The sequence below is a fragment of the Clinocottus analis genome, unplaced genomic scaffold (assembly GCF_023055335.1).
Source record: "Clinocottus analis isolate CAN_PGR_092001 unplaced genomic scaffold, fCliAna1.0.p SCAF_13, whole genome shotgun sequence".
In the NCBI taxonomy this organism is placed as follows: Eukaryota; Metazoa; Chordata; class Actinopteri; order Perciformes; family Cottidae; genus Clinocottus; species Clinocottus analis.
The window spans coordinates 12747047-12771324 of record NW_027175854.1 but is presented as its reverse complement, the minus strand read 5'-3'; the positions used below and the strand labels follow the sequence as shown (position 1 = coordinate 12771324).

General features: G+C 41.7%; 1 protein-coding gene across 1 annotated transcript; it reads right to left on the bottom strand.

Annotated features, from left to right (window-relative positions):
- Positions 1-858: 858 nt before the first annotated feature.
- slc27a6 (solute carrier family 27 member 6) lies at positions 859-20307 on the bottom strand. Its single transcript, XM_068573688.1, has 10 exons — positions 19800-20307; positions 14741-14950; positions 13389-13547; positions 10866-10990; positions 8436-8630; positions 5377-5467; positions 5067-5265; positions 4188-4285; positions 3858-3988; positions 859-2274 (listed from the first exon to the last, which is right to left on the bottom strand). The coding sequence occupies exons 1-10, from the start codon at positions 20284-20286 to the stop codon at positions 2098-2100; spliced, it is 1872 nt and encodes a 623-aa protein (XP_068429789.1). The 5' UTR covers positions 20287-20307; the 3' UTR covers positions 859-2097.
- Positions 20308-24278: the final 3971 nt, after the last annotated feature.

Sequence of the window (24278 nt, the reverse complement as noted above, 5' to 3'; positions counted from 1 at the left end):
CTATTTTTAAACCTTCAACTGTTTATACCGTCTGAAGTGCCTGTTTCCAGCTCACCAGCTTGCCCTAGCGACAACCTGTGACAACCTGTGACACTACACCATTTGAAGGCAGGGTTAGTCTTCTTCTAAAAAACATTTTGGGTATTTTTGTTAAAACTGACAAACAAAATAGCTGTCTCAGGACTGCAATAAGCCGCTAATCATTTCCTTTGGCCCGGATGTAAAGATATGTATATGGCTAACTGCATCTAGCTGCTAGCTTCAGAGTGCTAGCAGGCGCCATGCTGCATGCTTACAGGTGTTATGATAACCTTGTGGGCGTGGCCTTGGAGGAAAGTTGCCGACTTTGCATCTTTTGGAGCTACTGCTGCTATCTACCTCCACTGGAAAAGAGTTGGAAACACTGGACTGGGTTTTGAGGTTGGATCACTTTCAAAATCTAGAATACTTGGGCCAGTTTCTCCAGATTACCACCAGCTGGAAGAGTAGATCTGGTTGTGTTGCATTCTGTGGATGAAAGGTTGTAAATAAAGTGTCTCCTTTGTTCATTCAGTCACTTATGTGTGTTTATTTACTCGGACATTACAAACATCTCGAGTGATACACTGGAATTAAATACAGCAGCACAACTTCGCTGATACACTGAAGCTTATTGTGGTGGATGGTTCAAATCCCGGCCCTACCCTGATCCTGCATCTATTAATACGCTGCAGTTGAGACCTTTTCCATTAAACAGTAAACACTCATTTCACCTGGACAGGTTTCCGAAACATGAATGCCTGTCAATATATTCATAGCACACATACAATAAAACCTTATTTAACCCCTCTTTGCTTTTCACTTACACTTTAGTGTAGATTTGCTTTTTTTTTTTTTTTTTACAAGACATGAGTGAAATTAAAATGAATAAATAGTGGAATCAACATTAAGTGGCTGAATATCTGGGCACTTTTGAGCTTTTCATAATAAAAATATCTCTGTCAACAGATACAACTACTTTTGTTTCATGAATAATATAATCAAACACACAAACTCTTCGCTGTGATTGGTCAACGTCACCTGGGAATTTGCTGAATAAGTCAAATCAGTGAAAGAAAAATCATCCCTGATGAATATGTTGACTTTGTTAGCAGTTCCACAAATACATTTTAAACAATTCGACAACTGTCAGCAAAGTAGGAAAAACATCTGAACCATTCATTCATTTTGTTAAACATCTTACTTTTCAAACATCATCAATGTATCCTTTAGTACGGATGAGATTAAGGCACTTTAAAATTGTAATTTTATGGGAATCATAAAATGACAGTTTACCCTCTTAATCCATACAGAGAGACCATTAAAAACAACTGTATATATTAATATATTATTAAAAATAATCCATTTATTGATTTAGACCAAATCTGAGTAACACTTAAAAAGTCACTTAAATACTAAATAACCTGGGTATTAATTATCAATTTACAGCTGAAAATACTTAAAACCTTAATGTAAACCAACATCCCAACCTTAATAATAGCTCAAACCTTTTAACACATTTGTCAAATATTTTTAATTGATATGTAAATGTAGGGTAAATTATTGTCCCCATTAATATGTACTGACCTGAATGATTACGAGATAAGGTGTTTGCAGCTTTTTAATCAAACGACAAATGGAGGCTCCCACAAGCACCGCAGCGTTTCAGATGAAGGTGTGCGTTGTCGCTTCACAGTGATGTGTTCAGGTTCAGATTGTTTATCAGATGTTTTGTTTAACAAAGTGTGTGTTATGAACTCATCATGGTCCTCTGTCACTATCTAGACTTTAGTCTGGTTGCCTAATAGACTTTACATTCAGACCTCAGTTCGTCTGTGTTCACCTCTTCTCTGTTCACCTCTTCTCTGTTCACCTCTTCTCTGTTCACCTCTTCTCTGTTCACCTCTTCTCTGTTCACCTCTTCTCTGTTCACCTCTTCTCTGTTCACCTCTTCTCTGTTCACCTCTTCTCTGTTCACCTCATCAGTTCATGATTGTGAGCTAACTAGTTTCCGTTGAGGGGGTTTATTCCCGCTCTGTGCTTCGTTTCCAGCTGTGTCATCACGTCCGCATCAGGGTCCTACAGCTTGCGTTCTCCGGCGAGGATGCTCCAGTAGATGCCGTCCGTGAGAGGAACGTAGCTCTCCTGCTGGTAGTCCAGCACATAGAGGGGGTCAGAGATCGTAGAGGGGTTGAAGCCGCTCTGCACCAGCTGGAACTTCTGCTGCTTGAAGGTGCTCGTCATTTCCATGACCTCCTGAGGAGGAAATACCACAAGCATCATTTTAATACGTTTTATATATTGATGTTTGGAATTTTACTTGAGATCAACAGTGATAGATAATTTAACAGGGGTAAGGTTTCTGCTCATCCACAATTAGTGCTTCCAACGTGTGGCACGTATAAAATGAAAAAGGGGGGGCCGTGGTGCAGGGGCGGGAGGGTCCTTGACCCACAGTTTGACCCCCGGCTCCTCCTGTCTGCGTGTCAAAGTGTGTCCTTAAGTGAGTCACTGAACTTCAAGGTGCTCCCCGGCTCACTGCCCCTCACGTTAGGATGGGTTCAATGCAGACGTCAAATGTCATGTATGTGACGATTCAATTCAAGTTTAACTTGTTTTTTCGGAGTTCATGACGAGTGAGGGCCATTGATATTACGGTATGTCCATCTCGAAGGGGCGATGGAAACTGATCAACGATAAAGGCAGTCTGGTGTGTATTCTAAACGTAGATATCACGTGCACAGTTATAGAAGTAACACTCACAAAAGGAGACGGTCCCAGGAGCCCTTTCCCAATATTTTCAAATAAGTCAAATTTGATTGAAATAACCTCTTTCAGAACATGAAGTGCTCATTTCTCACTGGTCCCCGCTGACTGAAAGCTTTCCTCAGCCTCATATTGGAGAGAAGACCTTGGTTCTCAAGGCTGTTATCATCCATTCACACGGTTGATCATTGATACAGGTACAAAAAAAAAGGAACCAAACCTTAGTGGCTGTCATAATTAGGATGGGAGCAGAGTTGGAAGTCATGTGAAGTAAAATAAAGAGTTACAAAGTCCACAGAGGGAGGAAGTCAGTGCCGATAGACAGGTCAAAAAAACACAGACCATTCACCCAACCACCTTGTCCCACCTCAGGGTTCATTGACAATTCCTCTGAGGCACGGCAGTGGCGCCTAACGGACACGAGATGGCGAAACACACAAACCGACCAGCTCACACTGCCTGTGCAGTGTGAATAGACTGCATCTACTTTCAGTTTAACCAAAGTACACTTACTCCAATTGTGAGGGTAGAATTCCTCAAATATCTGAGTTGGTTGGTTTAAGATGTGCGTTTCATGGAAGGAATGTGCTTTTGTGAAATAGTCAGAGGGTTGACAGATTTGTAGATTGAGCTGACGATGAGACAATGAAAACACATTTCTTTGTTCTCAGGAAAAGCAGCAAGGCCGACTGGCCTACTGTGCGGAGCTATAAGAGTCTCCTTATGGATCCTAATATTAATAATAATAATAATAATAATAATAATAATCCTGAAATCCATCAGTGTCTGGGCTTTTATTTATGTTTGCTTCTGGCGTTTAGAGAACATGTCCAGTAAAAAGTACTTGTACTTTACTTGAGTATTTCCATACTGGGCTAGTTAATACTTTGTATCCACGACCACGACTACAAAAGGGGAATCATGTACTTTGTACTCCACTACTACTCAGGATCAGTGGTGTCTAACGAGCTTCTTTCCAGTTGTTGTGCCCAGAATGAAGGCAAACTCCACTACAGTCCCTCTGAGTTAGAGCAGACCCAGATGCAGGTCCAGTGTGTCGGCCTGCGCGTTACCTGGAGCCTTATGAACAGCGGGCGAGCGTACGCCGGGACGTCCCTCATCACATGCTCGAACAGCTTCCTCCCATCAAACGCCAGGCCCGGTCTCACAATCACGGCAGCCATTCCCGCTCTCCCCTCGTGCCCTGTGGGGACAACACAGTTCAATGTCATCACTCTCCAGCTCTGGGTCGGTCATTCTCATCAGGAACGAGAAACAGCTCAGCTCACTTAGCCGCAAACAACTGCAGCAATACATTTATTGTAGGTGGCACTATTGTGAAAACACCTGTACTGAAAGTTCTCAAAAGCACACGTGCAATCACAGACGAGTTTTGAACACACCTCGCACTTCCACTCCGTACACATTGACTTCCTGGATGAAGTCCACCAGCCCGAGAGTCTCCGTCACCTCCGTCGTTGCTACATTCTCACCCTTCCACCTGAAATCAGGGAAACAGGATTATTAAAAACCCTGAATATAAAACGGAAACTTTGAAAGTAAAATCCGTTGTTTTTACAATGGACAAAACCAGAATGTGTTCCATCTCTACAGTCTGTCTGCACGCTTATCGACAGACCGGGAACCTACTTGTGCTTTCCAATAGCAATAATACCACACTACTTAGTATGGCAGAACAAATATTTAGTATGTCTTAATACATAGTGTGTCAAATACAGTATGCAAAAAAATACCAGGACGTTCTAGTGCATCCGCTTGCATTTTGCAGTACGTAAGCCAGGATGCTTTTCTGGCTATTCTTACCCACAATCCTTTGCGCAGCGGATATATGAGCAGGAGGTGCCGTGGTATGAGGAAGTAGCGATACGACCTCTTGCTGACCCTAAAACGCAACGCATAGGGCAGGTATGCCTCATTCTCTGGTGCGCCGGCTTCAAAGGCAGCTTTAAAGGGTACCTTTAGTATTTCTAATCCTGCAGTCTATTCCATGTTGTGTCTCTTATAACGTATAAAACAAGCACTTTTAGTGGATGTAAAACTGACGGTAAGGAATCGTCCAATAAGATTTGTGGTGGCCCTAACCCTAACCCTCTTCTCACTCAATACTCAATTCTGGAGCAAACTAAAACGGGTTGTCCCTGTTAGTCCATGGGACCATAGAGTTAATGTTAAAAACTACGACATCATTATTCTTTAAAAGGTCTGGATGTTCGTTTGGAACCGGCAGAAAAGACATCTGGAAACATCTGGTCCCACTGTACCTGAAGGTGTCTCCCACTCTGTCTCTGAAGCAGATGAAGCCCTCCTGGTCTTCAGCCATGAGGTCGCCCGTGTTGAAGTAGGCGTCGCCCTTCACGAACACGTTTCTTATCAGCTTCCTTTCGGTCAGCTGCTTGCTTCCAGCGTAGCCAAAGAACGGACTCAGGGGGCTCACCTTGGACAGCAAGAGCCCCGTCCCACCTGGGACCAGGACACCAGGTCTCAGATCAACACACAGGACTTTCACAACTTTATTTCAAATAAAATAAAAACCTTAAAAGGTCAGACGTTTTGGTGCAGCTGCTCTCTCACCCGTTTCTACTCGCTGACAGAAGCCACATGGATCCTTCACTGGCTCATCTTTCACCATGTCGTACTTTACCAGGTCGTACTTAAACAGGAGCTGCACACAAAGTAAGGAAAGAACATCATTGAATCACACAGAGGTATTTAAATCCAAAGCGATGAATGGAACAATCACCCTCAGGTTACAAATCAGATACTTTTCATAGCAGGCATTCTGATTATAACTGTAAAAATAAGTCTTTAGTGAAGTTAAGCCTTTATTAAAGTTAGTATTTACAGCTGTAGCATGTCTAAATCTCTGCAGGGACAATCTCATACAGGAACCTTGAAGAAAAGGAAAAGTCAATACATAATCATGACACCATTCTAGTATTGGTCCAGATTTAGAGACGCATAGAGAAGTTGGCGCCGCCTGCTGGTTGTGTTAGGAAGCACTATGAATGAAGCTGGCTTACATTAGCCCCCCGAATATTTATTTTTTGTACGTTTTATCAGATTTCTGTAGATTATTTGCAAGCACCAGATCTTTTTAAGGGTGTGTGCAAAAATGTACAGAAACACCAGTTATTGTTTCATTTTTATTTATTTTCCCATTTAACTTTAACCAATTTTTGATATTTTGTGTAGATCCTTTAGATTAAAATCCAAATAAAAGCCATTTGATTCCAGGTTGTGATTTTATAAAATAGGACATCAAGGTGCTGAATGCGTCTGTGAGGCCTCATGTGTCCTGAAATCATGTTTTATAACATCCCTTGAGACGAAATTTTATAACCGGCCGTAAGCCTGCAGGGAACCAGATCTAAGAATAGGTCAGAGATTACAGCTAAACACATGTGATATAAGTGATAAACAGCTCCACAGACGAGCATTAGCGAGGCTAATACCTACCTCAGCCCTCAGGTCTCAGCCTGACAAGTCACCGTGCAGGATGACTTCATACCCTCCATACCCCGACACACACCTTCCATACCAGAGATACACTGAACCACAATGTATTGCAATCATTAAGAATGATTTGATCTTACTTTATATTATATAATATAATCACATAATATTGTTATAATGACCACAAAATAAACATGTTTATTGTGTTGTATTCATTGTAGAATGAACATACATGAAATGTAATGACGTGAGCTGAGTTTCCTTCTGTATTGTTCACACTGTCCTATAATGACATACTGATGAACAGATGCAGACAGACACTCAGCTTCTGTTCAGTTCATCTGTGATGCTTTTTTTTTCAAGTTTTATAACTTTGTTTTTAAAGCCTAGAAGAGGACAAGATGGACACATTCACCATCTTCCCCAGACGTAGTCTAAGTTAAAACTATAAACTATCAAGCTTTATCCACCTCTTTGTCTGGATGACGGCGTCCTCGGCCATATTCCCTTGACCCCTCACGTCAGATATGTAAATGTAAATCTTTATAATAATCACATGCAGATTAGGACCAAAACCATCATTTTATTTTAGCCTATAGCTTAAATGTGTTATTCTTATCTAAAAATTGTGTTTTTAAATATGTCTGCACACAGTCTTGGAATTGCACGGACCCGGTATGACTCAGTACCGGAGACTCTTGTGCACCTCGAATAAAGAAAGTAGTGCCGTAGTAGCACGTTTGTAGCACTTATATGCCTCTTACTGATAGCACTTGTAGTTTAACTTTCTAGAATAAATCTTACTTTCTTGATTCTGAGTTTATCGTTGAATGCACTTATTGTAAGTCGCTTTGGATAAAAGAGACAGCTAAATGACACGTAATGGACTGACAATAAGGCGGTTTCTGTGTGTCCCCTTATCAATTGCTGAAAAATGAAATTCTTGCAGAAATCTCCAAACTTCAAAGATTTATGACACCGATTCACAGCTTAGTTCCTTCTACGGTGTGGCTCTAGAGCTTGGTGTCTTCATGTGGTATTCAGAAGAGATGTTTCTTCATTTGTTTCACACTAAAATGAGGATGTTATGCTTGAGAAAGTCAGTACAAGTTAAATTGGACTTCCTCAGGATGCCATGTAGAGCACAAGCAGCTGATTGACCCCTCAAAGACCCCTCTGACGGAGGCCGACTATACAGGACCTGACAGATCTCCTCTAAGCGGGTCAAGAAGAGCCTCTCAGGGTCTTAATCATCTTCCTGAGAGGATTACCAAACACAACAGCAGCCGCACAATGCGGCAAATAAAAAGGCAAGCTGCCCAAACTGACAGCATTCAAGATGAGGATGTGCACAGAAGTGCTGTTGGATTATCACCGGTGTTAAACTCTGTGGAAAATGTCAAAATACAAATGCCAAATAGTCAAATAGTGTAATTTTCTGGTTTTGCATCTGTCCACCTGAAAAAATCACTGACGATGAAAATGCATAAAATCATTTGCATACACGCTCCCGTGAGATGAAGTCAAAACTACACTGAAACTCATTCATGCTCAATGATTATTCAGTCATAACAAATACAACTTTTTGATATTAGTCATGTATACATACATCATTCTTTTTATTTAATTTCTTTATATATGGTTTTTTTTCTTCTTTTCTTTTCAAAACTCTTGGCTACATTTCCTTTCACCACTAAGAATCAATGCAAATATTCAGAAATGTAAATGTTATTCTTTTACTTTGTTGTTTTCTTTTATATATTTCAAATTAAAAAAGATTGTATTTTTTCTGCATCAGTAGTGTTAGTTATGTATTTATAAGCTGTTTCGAGTCAGTGGGTTTCCACTGTCTGATTGGTTGACATTTTACAGTAAATATTTACAGTCACATCATATCTTGACAAAAGAAATGTAAGCAATATATGTTTGATCAGATATTGCTCAAGATTCTCTGGTGAAGAAATAAAGAATTCACTTTTGATTGACTACCTGAATTAGTCAAAAGACTCCATAAGGGTAGATTTTGCTGCAGTGTCTCTCAAACCTCATGTCATTTTGGTAGATTTTTCTGTCGGTTACACCTCGAAGGGAAACTTTATCCTCAGACCTCCAGGGGGTGAGTGAGTGAGCGTGAACGCTCATGTACTGAGCGTTCCTACGAGGTCCTGAGTACTCACCCTGTAGAAGAAGTTGGAGCGGCCCACGGTTCCAATCTTGCCGATGTGGTTCATGAAGCACAGGTTTCCCTCGGTGGAGCCGTACACCTCGCACATTTTAATGTTTCCAAAGCGACTGTGGAACTCCCGCCACACGTCCTGCCGCAGCCCGTTCCCGACTCCCATCCGCACCTTGTGAACTTGATCCTCCGCTGTCTGGCGGGGCGAGAGGGACGAGAGGACGTTAGCAAAGTAGATATGGCTGCAGCTCTTGAGAGAAATTATCTGGTGTGTGTAACAAGCAGATCAATGAAATACACAAATCGAGGCTCATGGAAGACATTGAGACACACCAACTGAGACACAATAAGCACAGAGCCTTTGAGGGTCTCAGTGTCGAAGCTTTCTCTGCTGGCCTAAACAGAATCACAAAGTTATCGCGATTTTAGAAGTTTATTTAATACGGGTGCACCGCGCTCAGCTGTTAAACTAAACTAAACAGCATGCGCAGTGACCATTTCCACGGCCCGTCACTGGAGGGTCTGGACCAGAGGGGTAGTACCCTAATTTTGCTTGGTTGGTAATCCAGCCCAGTGTATTGACCATCAGGGCGGCCAACAGACCTTGAGCAACTACTCAGTCAGATATACAACTTAAGAAGAAGAAGAAGAAGAAGAAGAAGAAGAAGAAGAAGAAGAAGAAGTAGTGGAGGATCTATTAACAAAGACAAATGAATCCCCATGTTCTACCTCCTTAACGACTCGCTCCTCTGGCTTATGATCTGGAAATAGATCCGAATGCCTCATCTTAAAGTACGTCCCAGTTCCTCAAATATATCTGAAGGAGCGAGGAAGCTTGCCAGAGGAGCTATAAGCAAAGATACCATGGGGTATCCTTTACAGAACTTAGCATCGTAAACAAATAAAAAAAGAAGTGTGACCCAACGTCAACCTCCGGTTTTGAAGGGTGAAGCTAATGCGAATGTCTCTTGATGTATTCCCTCAGTAAACATTGTAAACATGAGTTTATGTCTCAATATCTAGTTTCAAGTCTTCTTCAACAGACCATAAACAGGAGAATGCTTTAAGGCGGGGCTACAAGGTGAATGACAGGTCTCTATCAGAGACGTATACAGCGTCTCTACGTTACTCCTCCACAGTCCAAACATGGCAACCTCCGTTGAATAGTTGCAAAAAGCCAAGATGACGCCCGGCCAAAGCGTCAAACTCAAGGCTCCATAAAGCAGTTCACAAACCAGGGTGACGTCGCCATGACGACATTCTCCTCGTAGCCTCTGGTCGTGACACACAGCTGAGACAATGTCAAACCAGGACAGTTCCTTTTATGTTTTCATAAGTTGGAGTTATTAATCAGACTTTCTGCCTCCTCCTGCAGCTCTGTTCTAACCGCCTTCCTTCATGACATTCCACTGTGACATCACTGCTGTTATTATACTGACTGGAGGCTGCGTCCAATCCAACTGCTGTAATCCTGACGCTAAGTGAAAACAGCTGCTGTGGTCAAACATGATATCAATGACAATTGGGATTCCCCCGACTTCTTAGTAAAGAATGTGATTCACACGCCCCCTTGCCAGGTGTGTTGGTGTCCTCTTGGCGCCGTCATGGTATTGGCCTTGACTGCTCATCGGTCACTGTGCATGAGGACAGCCTGCAGGCTACTGCTCGCGCTTGTGTGCGCACAATGACTTTGTGAAAAAGTGCTTATGTGGCGTGCGTGTCCACATCTTTAATTTGCCAATCAGTAACGAGGACAGTCCTGGCCAGTCTTCCACCCACGCAGCCGAATAACAGAGGCAGTGGACAAAGGGTACTTTGAGCGTGGCCTCAAGAAACGATGACCTCTGCCCTCACACTGTGTGTGCGCGTGTGTGCGTGTGTGTGTGCGTGTGTGCGTGTCCACCAATGGGAGGATGACCAAACAAAGGCCCTCTTGTCTTTCTGCTCCAGTTGTGCACAATTTTACTTGATGGATTCACAAGTGGCACTGACTGTAAAGGGCTGTAACGCATTGGTCCACGCTAACTCTCTCGTTCTGTTTCGCGTTAAATGTCAAAAACCAGTCGGCAAGTCCTGTTGAGATAATACCGGAACGTATAGAATAGTAACCGAAGAAAGAAGAAAACTTGCAGGTCCTTTGAAGGGGAATGGTTTCGGTGGCAGAAAGAAGACAGAGCACTTTCTGAACTTGACTATAAATTTATATTAAACAAACACACAGAAAGGAGGGAACTACTACCAAGATACGTTGTCAGGATGGAGCCACTACTAACGTTACTTTATTTGTTTCATAGCAAACCAGAAGGTTTGTGTTCATTGAGGAGGGCAACACAAATGAAACAAGCCTTTTGGTGCCGTCAGAGACAGACATGCTATTAGTTTAGCAAGAAGTCATTCACCCTGTGGAGTTGAAAGCCAAACAGCAGATTACCTTGTTCTGGTTGCAGAGGTATCTGCACAGCTCACCGATGTACTGGAACACAGTCACGTCGTGTTTTCGACAGTCGTTCCAGAACTGGGAGGCTGAGAACTTCTTCTTCAAGACGCATGTGGCACCTGTGATGGGACAAGCAAGAACAACAACAATAATAATAATAACTTTATGTATATAGCACCTTTAAAAACAAAGTTTACAAAGTGCTTCCACAGATAACCAAAACATAGACAACCTAAATAGCGTTAGACAAAAGACCATACCATAAAGGCATTGAATACAACTAAACCAAACAAATAGCCAAAAAGAACCGCAGAAAACAAACAAATATACAAAATATACAAACAAAACCATGGGAACAAAACAACTGCATCATAGATCATGAAAGGACGTCATCACTCCAGTAGGTCGTTCCAAAGTCCAGAGGCCCTGATGACAAAAACCTGGTCACCTTTTGATTTCAGTCTCGACTTTGGAACAATAATGTAATCCGAGGCCGGACCCAGAGGGGCCTTAAAAGTGATCAACACAACCTTAAAATCAATCCTAAAACCAACTGGGAGCCAGTGGAGAGGCCAGAACTGGAGTAATGTGATGTCGTCTGTTAAAACCAGTAAGACGTCGAGCTGCTGCATTTTGGTATAGTTGCAGGAGATAGATTTTTGAGATAGATTTTTGGTTAATGCCTGAGTGAGTTGCAGTAATCTAGTCTAGAGAAAATGAGTGACTTTTCTTTATCTGTGTGTCGAAGTTTAATCGAGTGTCGAACATTATTCCCAAGTTTCTTGCAACAGGTTTTATGTAGCAGACAGGAGACCAAGTTCACTCTGAACACTACACCAGCTGTTTAGTTTAACAGCTGATCGCAACATTCTCTCTCTGTCTCTCTCTCTCTCTCTGTCTCTGTCTCTGTCTCTGTCTCTGTCTCTGTCTCTGTCTCTGTCTCTGTCTCTCTCTCTCTCTCTCTCTCTCTCTCTCTCTCTCTCTCTCTCTCTCTCTCTCTCTCTCTCTCTCTCTCTCTCTCTCTCTCTCTCTCTCTCTCTCTGTCATTAGCATCTATTCAAAAATCCTTTGAAAATTAATTTTAATGAATAAAATATAAGTATGTTCATAAACTGATTTGTATATATTCTATATTAAATCAGACACTGGTGGCTTCACGCTGTGTATTACATCTTTTTTTCAAACCAAAATGATTTTGCGCTGGTTAGGAGCTACATCACTGAAAAAGGTTGAGAACCACTGCACATCCTCTCTAAAAACATACACGTGAAAATAAAATCAAGTGTTATTTTCCCGTAATCTTTGCTGGCACGGCCTGTCTGCAGGTTTATCTCCGCCAGGGAAGGACGTTGAACTGTCAACTTTGGTAGCAGTTGGATCAAATGCAGAAGCCAAACAGTCATCAACAAGGTAAGTGATTAGAACGTGCTGTGTTTCCAAAACCATTTCAGAACTGCAACATTAACCTTTCAGTGCATTCTAAATCAGTTGCTCAAACAAGCTGTTCTACCGTACTGTAATGTTATCTAACCCCAAGATGAAGGTTCACACAATGAAACCTTCTATAAAGACGGCAAACACAGCAACCATGACCAAAAACAATAGTATTCTCCATAATAGTCTTCAGTGTCCACTTCCTGTTCCAAAGCCTCTAATTAGGCCACTAGTTGTGGAACATTGGGTCCTCAAAGGGGTCACTGTTGTTTGGCAGTGACACTGTGCTCCGTGGACAGCAGTCCTTCTCTGTTATATAACAAACACCAAAATGTTGTTCAACCTGTGGCCCTCTGGTACCGTGCAGGAACTCCGGTGCTGGGCCGTTTTAGATTTGAAAGTACATCACTATTTGTCTCTGGAAACTTTTGTGTAGCAAGATTATGGCCGTATGTGCACGTATACAGCCTGAACTAACCCTATATGTTATATTAATAAAGTAGCCCGACTGTAGTAATGCGATCCTTTATTCTCACTGTGGCTCAGCAAAGTGTCAGCTCAATAATTCATATGACCGCAGTACTATGAAAAGGCACGGTGGTTGTTGTTTTCACATCATCTTGATGTTTTGAACTCGTTTGACAGTAGCAGGCCGATCAAGTAGCAGAGGAGAACAGCAGCAAGACATAACAGCAAAGTTGTTTTTGTTCTGATTTTGATAAATTGCTTACACATTTTGGCAAATTTAATAAGATTACGAGTTTTTGTACCTGATTCCACTTTTATCATCATAAAACCAATCAAAATGTCATCTCCCATTGAAATTAAAAGATAGGAACCTAAGTTGGGTTTGAGGATCAAGGATTTCCATGTGAACCTGCTTATGATGGTGAATCTCACTGTCTGAATAATAGCTGGAAATATATCAATCATTGACTTTAGACTAGCTTTTTGTTGGTCAATGGCCTAATAGCCCTAGTTGCTCTAAGATCTTCATCTGACAAGCTATACAAAAATAAACACTTCCAACATACTGTACAGTGAATCCATAAGAATTGGCCATATGACATATTGGGGACCTACCCAGCTCTATGGTTCCTCCAATGCCGATCAAGGAAGCTGCGCTGTGGTAGAGCGGCAGAGGGATGTACACCACGTCGTCTTCAGTAGCTCCAAACGCCCAAAACCCTGCTGCTGCCTTCAGGCTCTGGAGGTGAGTGATCACTGCAGCCTTCGGGAGCCCTGTGGACATGACAAGACAGAACTATGCATTACATGATATGGCATGAAAACAACATTTGAACTGCATTGCCGGCCAGCTGGATCCAGTGTCAGCATGGCACGTCGTACATCACCATGTGCAACAAAACGTCAAGTTCACTCGTGATTAAGGTTCCTGACTCCATCAATGCAGAAAGCACACTGGCTTGTAGTCGTGTAACGCCGTCTTCTGGGTTTCCCCTTGCTCGCCCTCTGTGTGGCCTCCCTCGCTCTGATTTAAAGACGCTCTTCAGGTCACAGGAGCAGAAGTGAGAGCCTGTCCTGTTCTGGCGGCCGAATGACGTCCAGTGGAAACTCATTCAATTCAGTTCATTTTGTATGGTTTACAATCTGTACACATAACATCCTGTCCCGGGACCTCACATCGGATCAGGAAAAACCCTGCAAATAAAGATAGTAAAAACCCTCTCACAGGGGAAAAAAAGGGAAGAACCCTTCAGGAGAGCAACAGAGGAGGATCCCTCTCCCCGGAGGGACAGAGGCAAGAGATATCGTATGACCAGAATTAAATAACGTAACGCAGTTACAGCACATTACATGAATATGACAAAGATTATTCATAAGCAGAGTGGTCGCTGTGTTCATGTTCTTGGCATCAAGTCAAACCCAACAAGGAAGCAAAGATCCCAGAACACAGGACGGACCGCACAGGGGAGAAGCTGTGGAGGCCTTCAGGGACCAGTTACCACACAATCATGACAAACAGCGAGTTGGGTGAATGGTGGATTTGTTGGCAAGAAACAGCCTAAAGTTAGTTCCATGTCATTCCTGATACTAAATGTATCCTGAATACTAGAAATGTTATTATTTATCCCTTGAATTACTGAGGGAATAAATCAAGAGAGAAGGAGTCACTTTCTCACAGACTTCTATACAATCCTCCCCCGCTGGTCAGTCGAGAGATCCGTGCAAGATAAAGACACTTCCGCGTTGGCTTGACTCAGCAGAACTGGAAGTTGCCGCCTGAAATAAAAGTACGTCATTAAGTGTACTTTTTACACTAACGTACAGTATAAATTACACATCAAGCCCCACGTAGCTGAAGGGTGGCTCGGTGCTCAAACTGTAATCTGATGGTCAGCAAACTGAAAGCGGAGCACTATGATATCAAATGGCACTTCTCACCGAGCTATAGAAAGAAACAACACCCTCACCAGTTGTTCCAGAGGTGAAGATGTAGAGGGTGGGGCATTTGAGGGAGCTGGTGGCACGCAGCACCGCTGGCACAGGCCGGTCGGAGGCAGCGTCAATCTTATCCAACAGCGTGTGCACCTGCGGGTGCTCGCTCTGGCTCTTCATGGCCCACACCTGAATGTTGTCCTCCAGCAGGCTGCTGAGGATGCCGTCCAGACATTCCACCAAATCTAGGAGATGGAGACAGCAAATGTATTATTAGAAAGAGATTGTATTGTAATGTGACGAGCAGGGTCAGCATCATGGGGGCCTTCGTGGGCCTTCCATCCCCATCCATCCCTCATTAAATAAACCTAAGAAAAGAAATTGGGAGAATCACACCCATTGGTCACCAGACTTCAAACAGCTTCTTTCCTCTGGCGGTGATACTTTAATTCATGTATAATATGTTGTTGTTTTTTCTTATGAAGCAATTTAAATTTACCATCTGTTTTTGCTGTGCAATCCTGTTGTACAATGACAATAAAATAACCTTGAATTGTGAAAGTATTATGGCTCTTTTGATGGTTTTTGGAGATCTGCTAATTTTGTAACAACTCTTCGCTGGGATCATTGGTGTGCTACAGCATCCCCATTGGGACGTTAACCCCAAATAAAACAAAACACAATAATGGTGTTGGAGCTCGTTGAGGCCAATTGATCCCCAGATACGTCTCTGGAGCCTTCCCACTCCAACAGGGGTTCTCGGTTGAGAATCAAAGTCGCACTTAACTCACTGAATCGCTCTGAGGCTCAATGCCGACAACAAAGCCACCACATGGGAGAGAATTGTCTGGAGACTTTGGAGAGATAATTGTTATATTGCACAGAAAAGGAAAAGGGTCCAAGAGGATGAGCAAATCATTGTTGTTAAATGAATGAATGAAAAGTACTGAATGAAAAGTACTTTATTAATCTCCAAGGAGAAATTTTTTTTTAAATCAGGATAAAGAAGAAAAAGTGATGCAGAAATATAAAAAAAAGAAAACAGATGGATTCTTTCAGGTCATAATAATTTAATTCAGTCCCCAAAGTGAAGTTGGTAAAGTATTTTTATGGGGATGTCGGAGTCACCGTTATATTAGGGGGCGCCCTGTAGTTTTCTCTATAATCGCCAGATCACAACAGAAGTCATTTAGGGTTCTCTTTCCGATAGAACAGGTCCACACTTTGTTCTGTTAATAAACAAACTAAACAGACGTATTTTATTGATCGGATCTACGCGACAGCTTGTCATTTATGTCTCCAAATGGTCGTGCGTTGACACTTCTCCTCTCCTCTGCTCTCTGTATCGCCCACGGAGGAGTTCCGCCCCGATGCGCACAGACACGTGCACACACACATGTGTGTCACCTGTGTGTGCTCAGTGTACACACACACAGGTGTGCACTGAGCACACTCACAGCAGCAGACAGAGAGCGTCAAAAATATGTTGTGTGAAAAGCAGACATCTATATCTGCGTTTTTGAAACGCTCCAGAGATGGCAGTGGCGGGCCGTCAGGGCCTGCTGAGCCTTCTGTGCTGCGCTAAACAGAATCAAAGTTTTATAAATTTCATTTATTTTCTTTTTTCATTATTATGTTTTTTGTATAATTAAAAGTTACAGCTTTTTTATAATTTTAATAATTTTCTTATATATTTATTTTATAGCTATAAATATTATTATGATTATTATTTTTATATTATTATTTTTGTATAATTAAAAGTTATAGCTATTTTATATTGTAATTGTTTTTCACAAATACACTACATGCATTTGAATTTGTATTTGAACTTTGTATTAGCTTGTTTTCTCATTGCACAGCTCCTGTCTTCATCTGCTCCTCTTGGGAGCTGGTTAACACGTCTGATGGAACAATCTGGTTTACTTGAAAGTGATTGCAATTTTCTTCATTCTATTATTCATAAAAGCACGGATAGACACAAAATGATGTTATTTACAGAAAAAGTTAGAGAAGCAGTGCTTTAAGTCGGTGACACAGACACAGACACTGGAAGACCTCAACCCTATCAGGCAGGTCCCTGATAGGGTTGAGGTCACTGCACTGAACGTTATTGACATCGTGTGGACTTGTTGGAGTCCCATTGTGGATCTGGTTCCACTCCTGGAGGAGGATTTCCTGGAGTGCCTCAGGGAAGGGCTTCCAGACTCCATACACCTGTATGGAGTCTGGAAGACCTCAACCCTATCAGACAGGTGCCTCAGGCAGTCTGGAAGTCCTTCCCTGAGGCACTCCAGGAAATCCTCCTCCAGGAGTGGAATCGGATCCATAATGTGACGCCAACGAGTCCACACGATGTCAAGAACGTTCAGTGCAGTGTTTAAAAGTAGAGAGGATAAAAAGCACTTCATTGTTACATACTTGTTGGATTTAATCTCCGGTGAAGTCACCGTTAAAACCCTCAACTTCAGCCCTATTTTTCAGATATTGATGGTGTGTCTATCTATGTCATCTATCTAAATTAATTATGTTTAATACATTTTCCTTTTGTCATCTTTCATGCAAGTGAAATGGTAGCTATTATTTAGAAGAAAAAGTATTCCTTAATCTTCAGAGGGGGTGTACTGTATATTTTAGTTAATTTACTTGCATCAATGTAACAGTATTTGCTTTGTTGGCTTGTTAAAATATATTCTTATAACGGACCCTCGTGACTTGTTAAAAGGGGGTATGCTTTAAGGGCGTTCTGGTTCTGTAGGTGCATTCTGGTTCTGTAGGTGCGTTCTGTAATATACTGTAGGGGCGAACTGTTCTTTTTATAAATTCTGTTGGGACAAATCCCTGCGACACTTTATAAGAGGGATGGACAACAGTCATAAATACATGAATGACTCCAATAGCAAGTCATCCACTTCCTATGGAACAGTGCTTAAGCATGGCCCATGTCTCCTCTCAGGATCTGACTGTTCCAGCTGTTCCATGAATCCTCCTCCTGTTTCACCCGAATAGGGTGAGGACAGTGCCCCTGACCAATATCATGCTTGTTTGGTTGAGCAATCCTCTGTCATCCTGTCACATGCTGCTGCGTGACGGCTCCCATTAACTGTAGAAACAGGATTCTTCCAGTAAACATGAGTGGTGATTTCACAAAAGTTAATATTGTTCTTATCTCAAAACACACAGCAAATATTACAAATGAAATCATGTTAAAGCAGAGTCCCTCACAGTTTTTTGGGGATATTTGCACATTCAGCAGTCCCTCACTGGACGTCCACGCAGTTCACAGCCGAGTGTGGAAACAATAAATGTGACCTGGCCTGACATTTAGATAACGGGTTCACTATTGTAACACTGTGATAACACAATAAAAGGATTGCACTGTGTCTTTAAATCGAATTTAAGTATTTAACGGGCCTAGCAAATGTTTAGCATGTAGACTTCACTATTTGCCTCTTTAATATTTTGGATTGCAAAGTCACAGAAACACTTGAGACAATACGTTGACTTATTAATCAAAAGAGTCAAATCAGTCTAATCAATGAGTCAAAAGAACCTCTAATGAAAATGATTCATCTGTCAACAGGATGACAGCTGAGTTGGCAGCTAGTAGCCAACAGTGCTGAGAGAGCTAACATTGTTTCCAGAGGGAACCCGGGGCGGGCCCTACGCTTCCGTGAGGATGTCATCAGCTGTAACTGCCACTTAAGAGCCATGTGCTCACATGCAGGAATGAAACAAATAGTTCTCATTATTTTGGATGGTTCCGTATCCATCCATCCATCCATCCATTATCTGAACCGCTTGTCCTCATTAGGGTCGCGGGCGCTGGAGCTGATCCCAGCTGTCAATAAGTGAAGCAGGGTACACCCTGGACAAGTCGCCAGTCCATCACAGAGCAGACATATAGACAGACCAACACTCATACTCACATTCACACCTACGGGCAATTTAAAGTCCAATTAACCTAACCTGCATGTCTTTGGATTGTGGGAGGAAGCCGGAGAACCCAGAGAGAACTCACGCTGCCACGGGGAGAACATGCAAACTCCACACAGAAGGATCTGCCAGACCAGAATCCAAACCCCACCCAGACCGGGATCCGGACCCCAGACTCTCTTGCTGTGAGGCGTCAGTGCTAGCCACAGCCCCAGGTTCCGTATCCAAGGACCGAAAATGTGACGGGTGAATGGAATTGCATCGTATTGGACTATTCTCGTCTTCCACCACAGCGCCACCTGTCCATCTGGACTACACTTATTTACATTCACATCCATTTGTACACTGAAGTTACACCCTTAGGGAGCAATTAGGGGTTTAGTGTCTTGCCCAAGGACACTTCAACACAGAGGAACCCGGGATTAAACCACCAAACTTCTAACTGGAAGACGAGCTCTACCTCTCGGACCCAGCCGATGTCTTATGCTGTGCGGATTAAAGCCCTTTCTGCTCAGGTGGACATTACTCCACTTTCAAGATAAGATAATCCTTTATTAGTCCCTCAGGGGGTAAATTACAGGATTACAGCAGCATTGCTCACAAGTAAATAGAGATACAAATCAAGTAATATAAATAAACAGTAGAACAGTAATACAACTACATTAAAAATTAAACAGTAAGAAATACAAATGTGTATAAAAGTACTTGAGCATACTTAAACGTAATGGATATTTATAATAATTGAGGGTTTACATCCTGATGTTTGGATTGGAATTGCATGTTGTCTTCACAGCCCTGAGATCAGGCATTTTTGTTTCAGTGTTGGCTTTACACCAGTGGATGAAAACAAAGTATTCATTCAGGTCAAATACACACGTGAAGAGTTACTGAAGTATTTATAGTTAATGCTACGTTGTGCTTCCACTGCACTACATTTCAGATGGAAATATTATTTTAACGCCACTGTGAATATCTGACAAGCGTTTGATTACTGCGCCAGTACCTACAGTAGTGCTGCATGAGTTTCCATGTTAATCGCTAACGGCACATGGGAGAACACACCCATCGCATACAGAGATATGATTATGAATAACCAGTCGGAGGAGAGTTAGAAGAGATGCTGAGCCCCGCATTGAGACCAGACATGGAGACGAGCTTTACCTGAACCAACAACCAGAGTTCTGGCTCCACAGCAGTTGAAGCAGTGCAGCAGAGACTTGGACTTGATGTTGGTGTTGAGGAACGCAACCGAGCAGCCGACCTTCGCCAACCCGAACCAAGCGCACAGGAAGTCGGGCTCGTTGTTCATGAGCAAGGCGACGCAGTCCCCTTTCCTCAACTTCACCGTCTCTAGGAAAACGTGGGAGAGCCTGTTGCTGCGCAGCTCCACGTCCCGGTACGTGTGGACGCGTCCGTCGAAGATGACGAAGGGCTTGTCCGGGATGCGCCGCGCCTGCTGGACGAACCGGTCCAGCACCGTGCGCACGCTGGAGGTGAGCTTTGACAGCTCCAGCCCCGCGCCGTACCGGACCACCTTCAGCAGGAAGAGGAAGTCCCTCCAGAAGTACGGGAAGCAGAGCATCTGCAGGACGTGAGCAGAGAAAACGCCGGCGACCAGAGCCGAGAGCCATCCCAGAGACAGAGCCATGTCTGCGGCTGTGAGACAGCCGGCACGCGCGCCGCTCACTTCACACTCTGCTGCTACTACTGTCCAGGTGGTAAACACTGGCCGTCTCCGTGACGTCAGCCAGCAGCCAGCACATAAACGTTGAATCACACAACGTGTGACCGGAACATGACAAAAACTGCCTTCAAAATAAGAGAAGACAATTTGAGGGGTATAAAAACAACAAAATATCACTTGTGCTGGAGGGAAAGAGTGGAGATTATTACAAATAAAAAATAATATGATGATGATAACAACAGATGACAACAAACCGAATCATAAACAGATAATTATAATCATGAATGGATTATCAGTAAGAAGACGGCTCCACAACACGGCATCAAACTCAAAAACACAACACAGACAGAGGAGAGTTTGTGGATTTTATTCCAAGAACAGGCACGGTTCAAAAACAGGAAATCAGTCCGAGAATACAATTTACCAGGCAGATGGGAAGCAGGGGAGTGAGCGGGTAACCAGTATCAGCAAAGCGTTACAAGTGACTGATCACCAGAAAAAGAAAACAATCTCAACAAGAAATTATAAATGTATTATAATATTTAAGTCTAAACAACTATGATAATAAGAGATAACAATAACACAAAGCAAGGTATATATATATATATATATATATATATATATATATATATATATATATATATATATATATATATATATATATATATATATATATACATCTGTCTTTTTTTATGTTTTAAGTGGGTCCTCATTTTTCCGATGGAAAATGTGGGTCTTGTCCAATAGTCAAGTAGTAGTCAATAAAACACCAGACAAGAGGGCAAATAGGGGACTCATTTATTCATTTTACAATATACACTGTTGAATATATGCTATGAAAAAAAACATTTTTATACAAAATATAATGCATCTTGTTAATTTTATTAATGTCGACGAAAAATCCCAGGCCTGTATCACAAACGTAAAAAAATGTACTAAACATAAAAAATAAACTAGGAGCAAAGCTTCATGAAGAGCAACGCAATACTCTCCTGACTGAAGCGCTAAGTAGCGCTTGTGTTTTTTATTTTGAAGGGCAAACTCGACATACTTCTTGTGTGATTGATTTCTTGAGGTAACTTAGTGCAATCATGTGACAGCTGCAGTTGAAATGAGTGTGCGCGCGCGCAGAGAAGCCCCGCCCCTCTGTTTCCCAGACTCGTAACAGTGCTGTCTGTGCCTCTGTGAGGCTGTGCCACCAATGTACACAACGAGTCTGTTAGCGTCACGGGGAGCTTTCTCCAGAAGGAGCTGGAACTTCTTGTTCTTCTTGAGCAAAAGTACAAGTGGCGACATAAAAAAGTGCCTTTGTTTAAATGAAGCGCTCTGATGCCATCACATCAAAAGGTGTAAGTAATACACTGCAACGTACAAAGCTTTTACTTTAGCTTCACATTTGTCCAGTGTAATGAAAGCAGCGTTTGTCTTCTCCCGAAAATGTTTATCAAACACATTTAAAATATGATCTATAACACCCAGCCAATCATTGTCGCTTTATTAATATTATTAATATTATCCATCACCACCACCCCAACATAAACACCCTCACTTCGCTGTATAAAGGGAGGTTTCTCACCTGACAGCAGTAGACGACAGGACAGAGGACACAATATCATCTGGAAACATCCTTTGAGAATCAGAAAATCCTGTCAGTCTGATTGAGATGTTTTGTCTAAAGATTGATCATCTGAGTGAGACAAGTGTCACAAACCAGAACTGTCGGCCAAAGGATACAGTTTCACAACTTCTTTGTGTTGAGCAGTCTTTTTTGATTTTATGTCAACGTTAACATTCCAAACATTGACAGGCTCTCCTTACGTATTTACCCAAAGGGCCTCGTAGGCAAACGAGAGGTTTCTTACATTCAAACATTTAAAACATGTCATATTGTGTCATGTCATATTGTATACTGTATATTTTTCATATTTAGTTCACATCTATAAACAAGTGGAATGGGAAGATCTACCAGCTGAACCACTGAACATTGAAGTGAGTCATGTTTGTCCGTTTGAAAACAAAAAAAAGCAGCCAGCAGGAGGACTGGCCAACTGGTTTGTTCACTTTCCTTCTTTGGATATGACGGTACAGTATGAACACTGAAGTATTACAGTTCTTTGCAATATGCACATGAATTACAGTGAGGCAATCATTGGCAAAATACATCTTTGTTTACTTTCACATGAGAATTGTAATAATAATAAACTAAAAAAAGAAATAGTGCAGGAGTTCAAATATAGAACTGAAATACAATATACATTAAGTAAATAATTAAATGTAGTACACTGGTATAGGTTGTGAAGTAAGGTAATAAGGAAATGATGAACTCCAGGGGTTATGATACACTACACAAGAAAATATGAGCAATTGATTTATTGAAGCCAATTTTATATTTTTAGCTGATAAGGTCTGAACTTGGCAGCAGTCCAAGTGTGGATACCTGATGTACCCATAGGCCTCTAACCACCGGGGCGTCTGCCTTGCCTGACCCGAAGACAAGCTCTAAAGGTCAGACTAGTCATGTAAAGCCACACATACATTTCTAAGTCCTTTAATTTTATTTATGTATTTTTTTTTGTGCCACCTCTTAGCATGGCCTGTACATTTGAGTTTCCCCTTTGTAATCAATCAATCATATCTTATTTGTATGTTCCATGAAGATCTAAGCAAAGCAAATGTCATTTGGCTCTGTATTCTACTCTTTTCTTCTTTCCCTCATTTCTAAGTCTAGAAGATAAGTGTGGTCCTGTATCAACCCTGTGCATGTCGACCTCAACATTTAGATGGATGAATGTTTCTCATTTCTGTGGTAGTAAAGTGTTCCACTGTGAATATGAATGCTTTGTAAAAAAAATAACAGTTGCCACAAATGTAAAATTATCCAAAATGTTGTGCTATAGCTCCATCTTCTGTTAAACTAAATAATTACAAAAACCAATAATCACAGCCTCCCACGGGACAACGTCCAGTATTACATACAAACAAATATTTTTATAACAATAATATCATTACAATTGTTTTCACCTACACAGCATGCTACATTTAAATGCAGCTTACATTTTGATGAATCAGTATAATAATCCAATAATATAAAATATAATATAAAACTTTGAAATGAGCCAATCTGCATGATCAGAATAGACTTGCCAGTCCACCATCCCTTTTATATTTAAAGCAACCCAAATAAAAAACACTACAAGTTTCTGAATCCCATTCAATTCACAGTACTAACACATGTATGATGCATCATGCAATAAAAAATACAAAACTGTTATCCATCTACTACATCTAAAACAGTACCATGATCCTTCCAAATATTCCGTGTCTTCCTGAATGCTGTTATTCACGTGACATAAATAGTTGAAATAAACAGTCCATGTGCTTCTGCAAGTCATGTTTCACTAATGTGAAGTCAATTAGGCATTTCAATATGTAGTATGTACTGCATATATTATTTAATTAAGTAGCATCACAAAAACTGCAGTAGAACAATATACAGCAAGTTAATGCAGTGATTAGACACCAGGTTTCCACATGTTATATTTCTGTCGCTATAAATACACTAGACATAGACACACTATTGAAAAAAACGTCCAGCTTCTCTCCGGGTCTATAATCTTTTGAATGTTCGATGTCAAACTTAAACTAAACCGTCAAAAATGAAACTCTGGAAGATAAATAAATAGTCCAAGCAGCAAAATGAGAGTAAGAGGAAGTGGCATAGTGGCGACAGCCGCTTGCAAGTACAGGCGTTAACCGCCAACAATAATTTGTGTTCTGTGGTCGTTCAATGGTGCAGCTGTCATTAGCAGGTGACAGATTCTAAACTTACTCGACAATGAATGTACAATGCATTTAATTTCACTACTACACGAAGTACGTGACACACAAAACAAACTGGGATTTGTCTCACACCGCCCTGACCCCAGTTATTTAGAGGGAGGAAAACATGAAGAGTT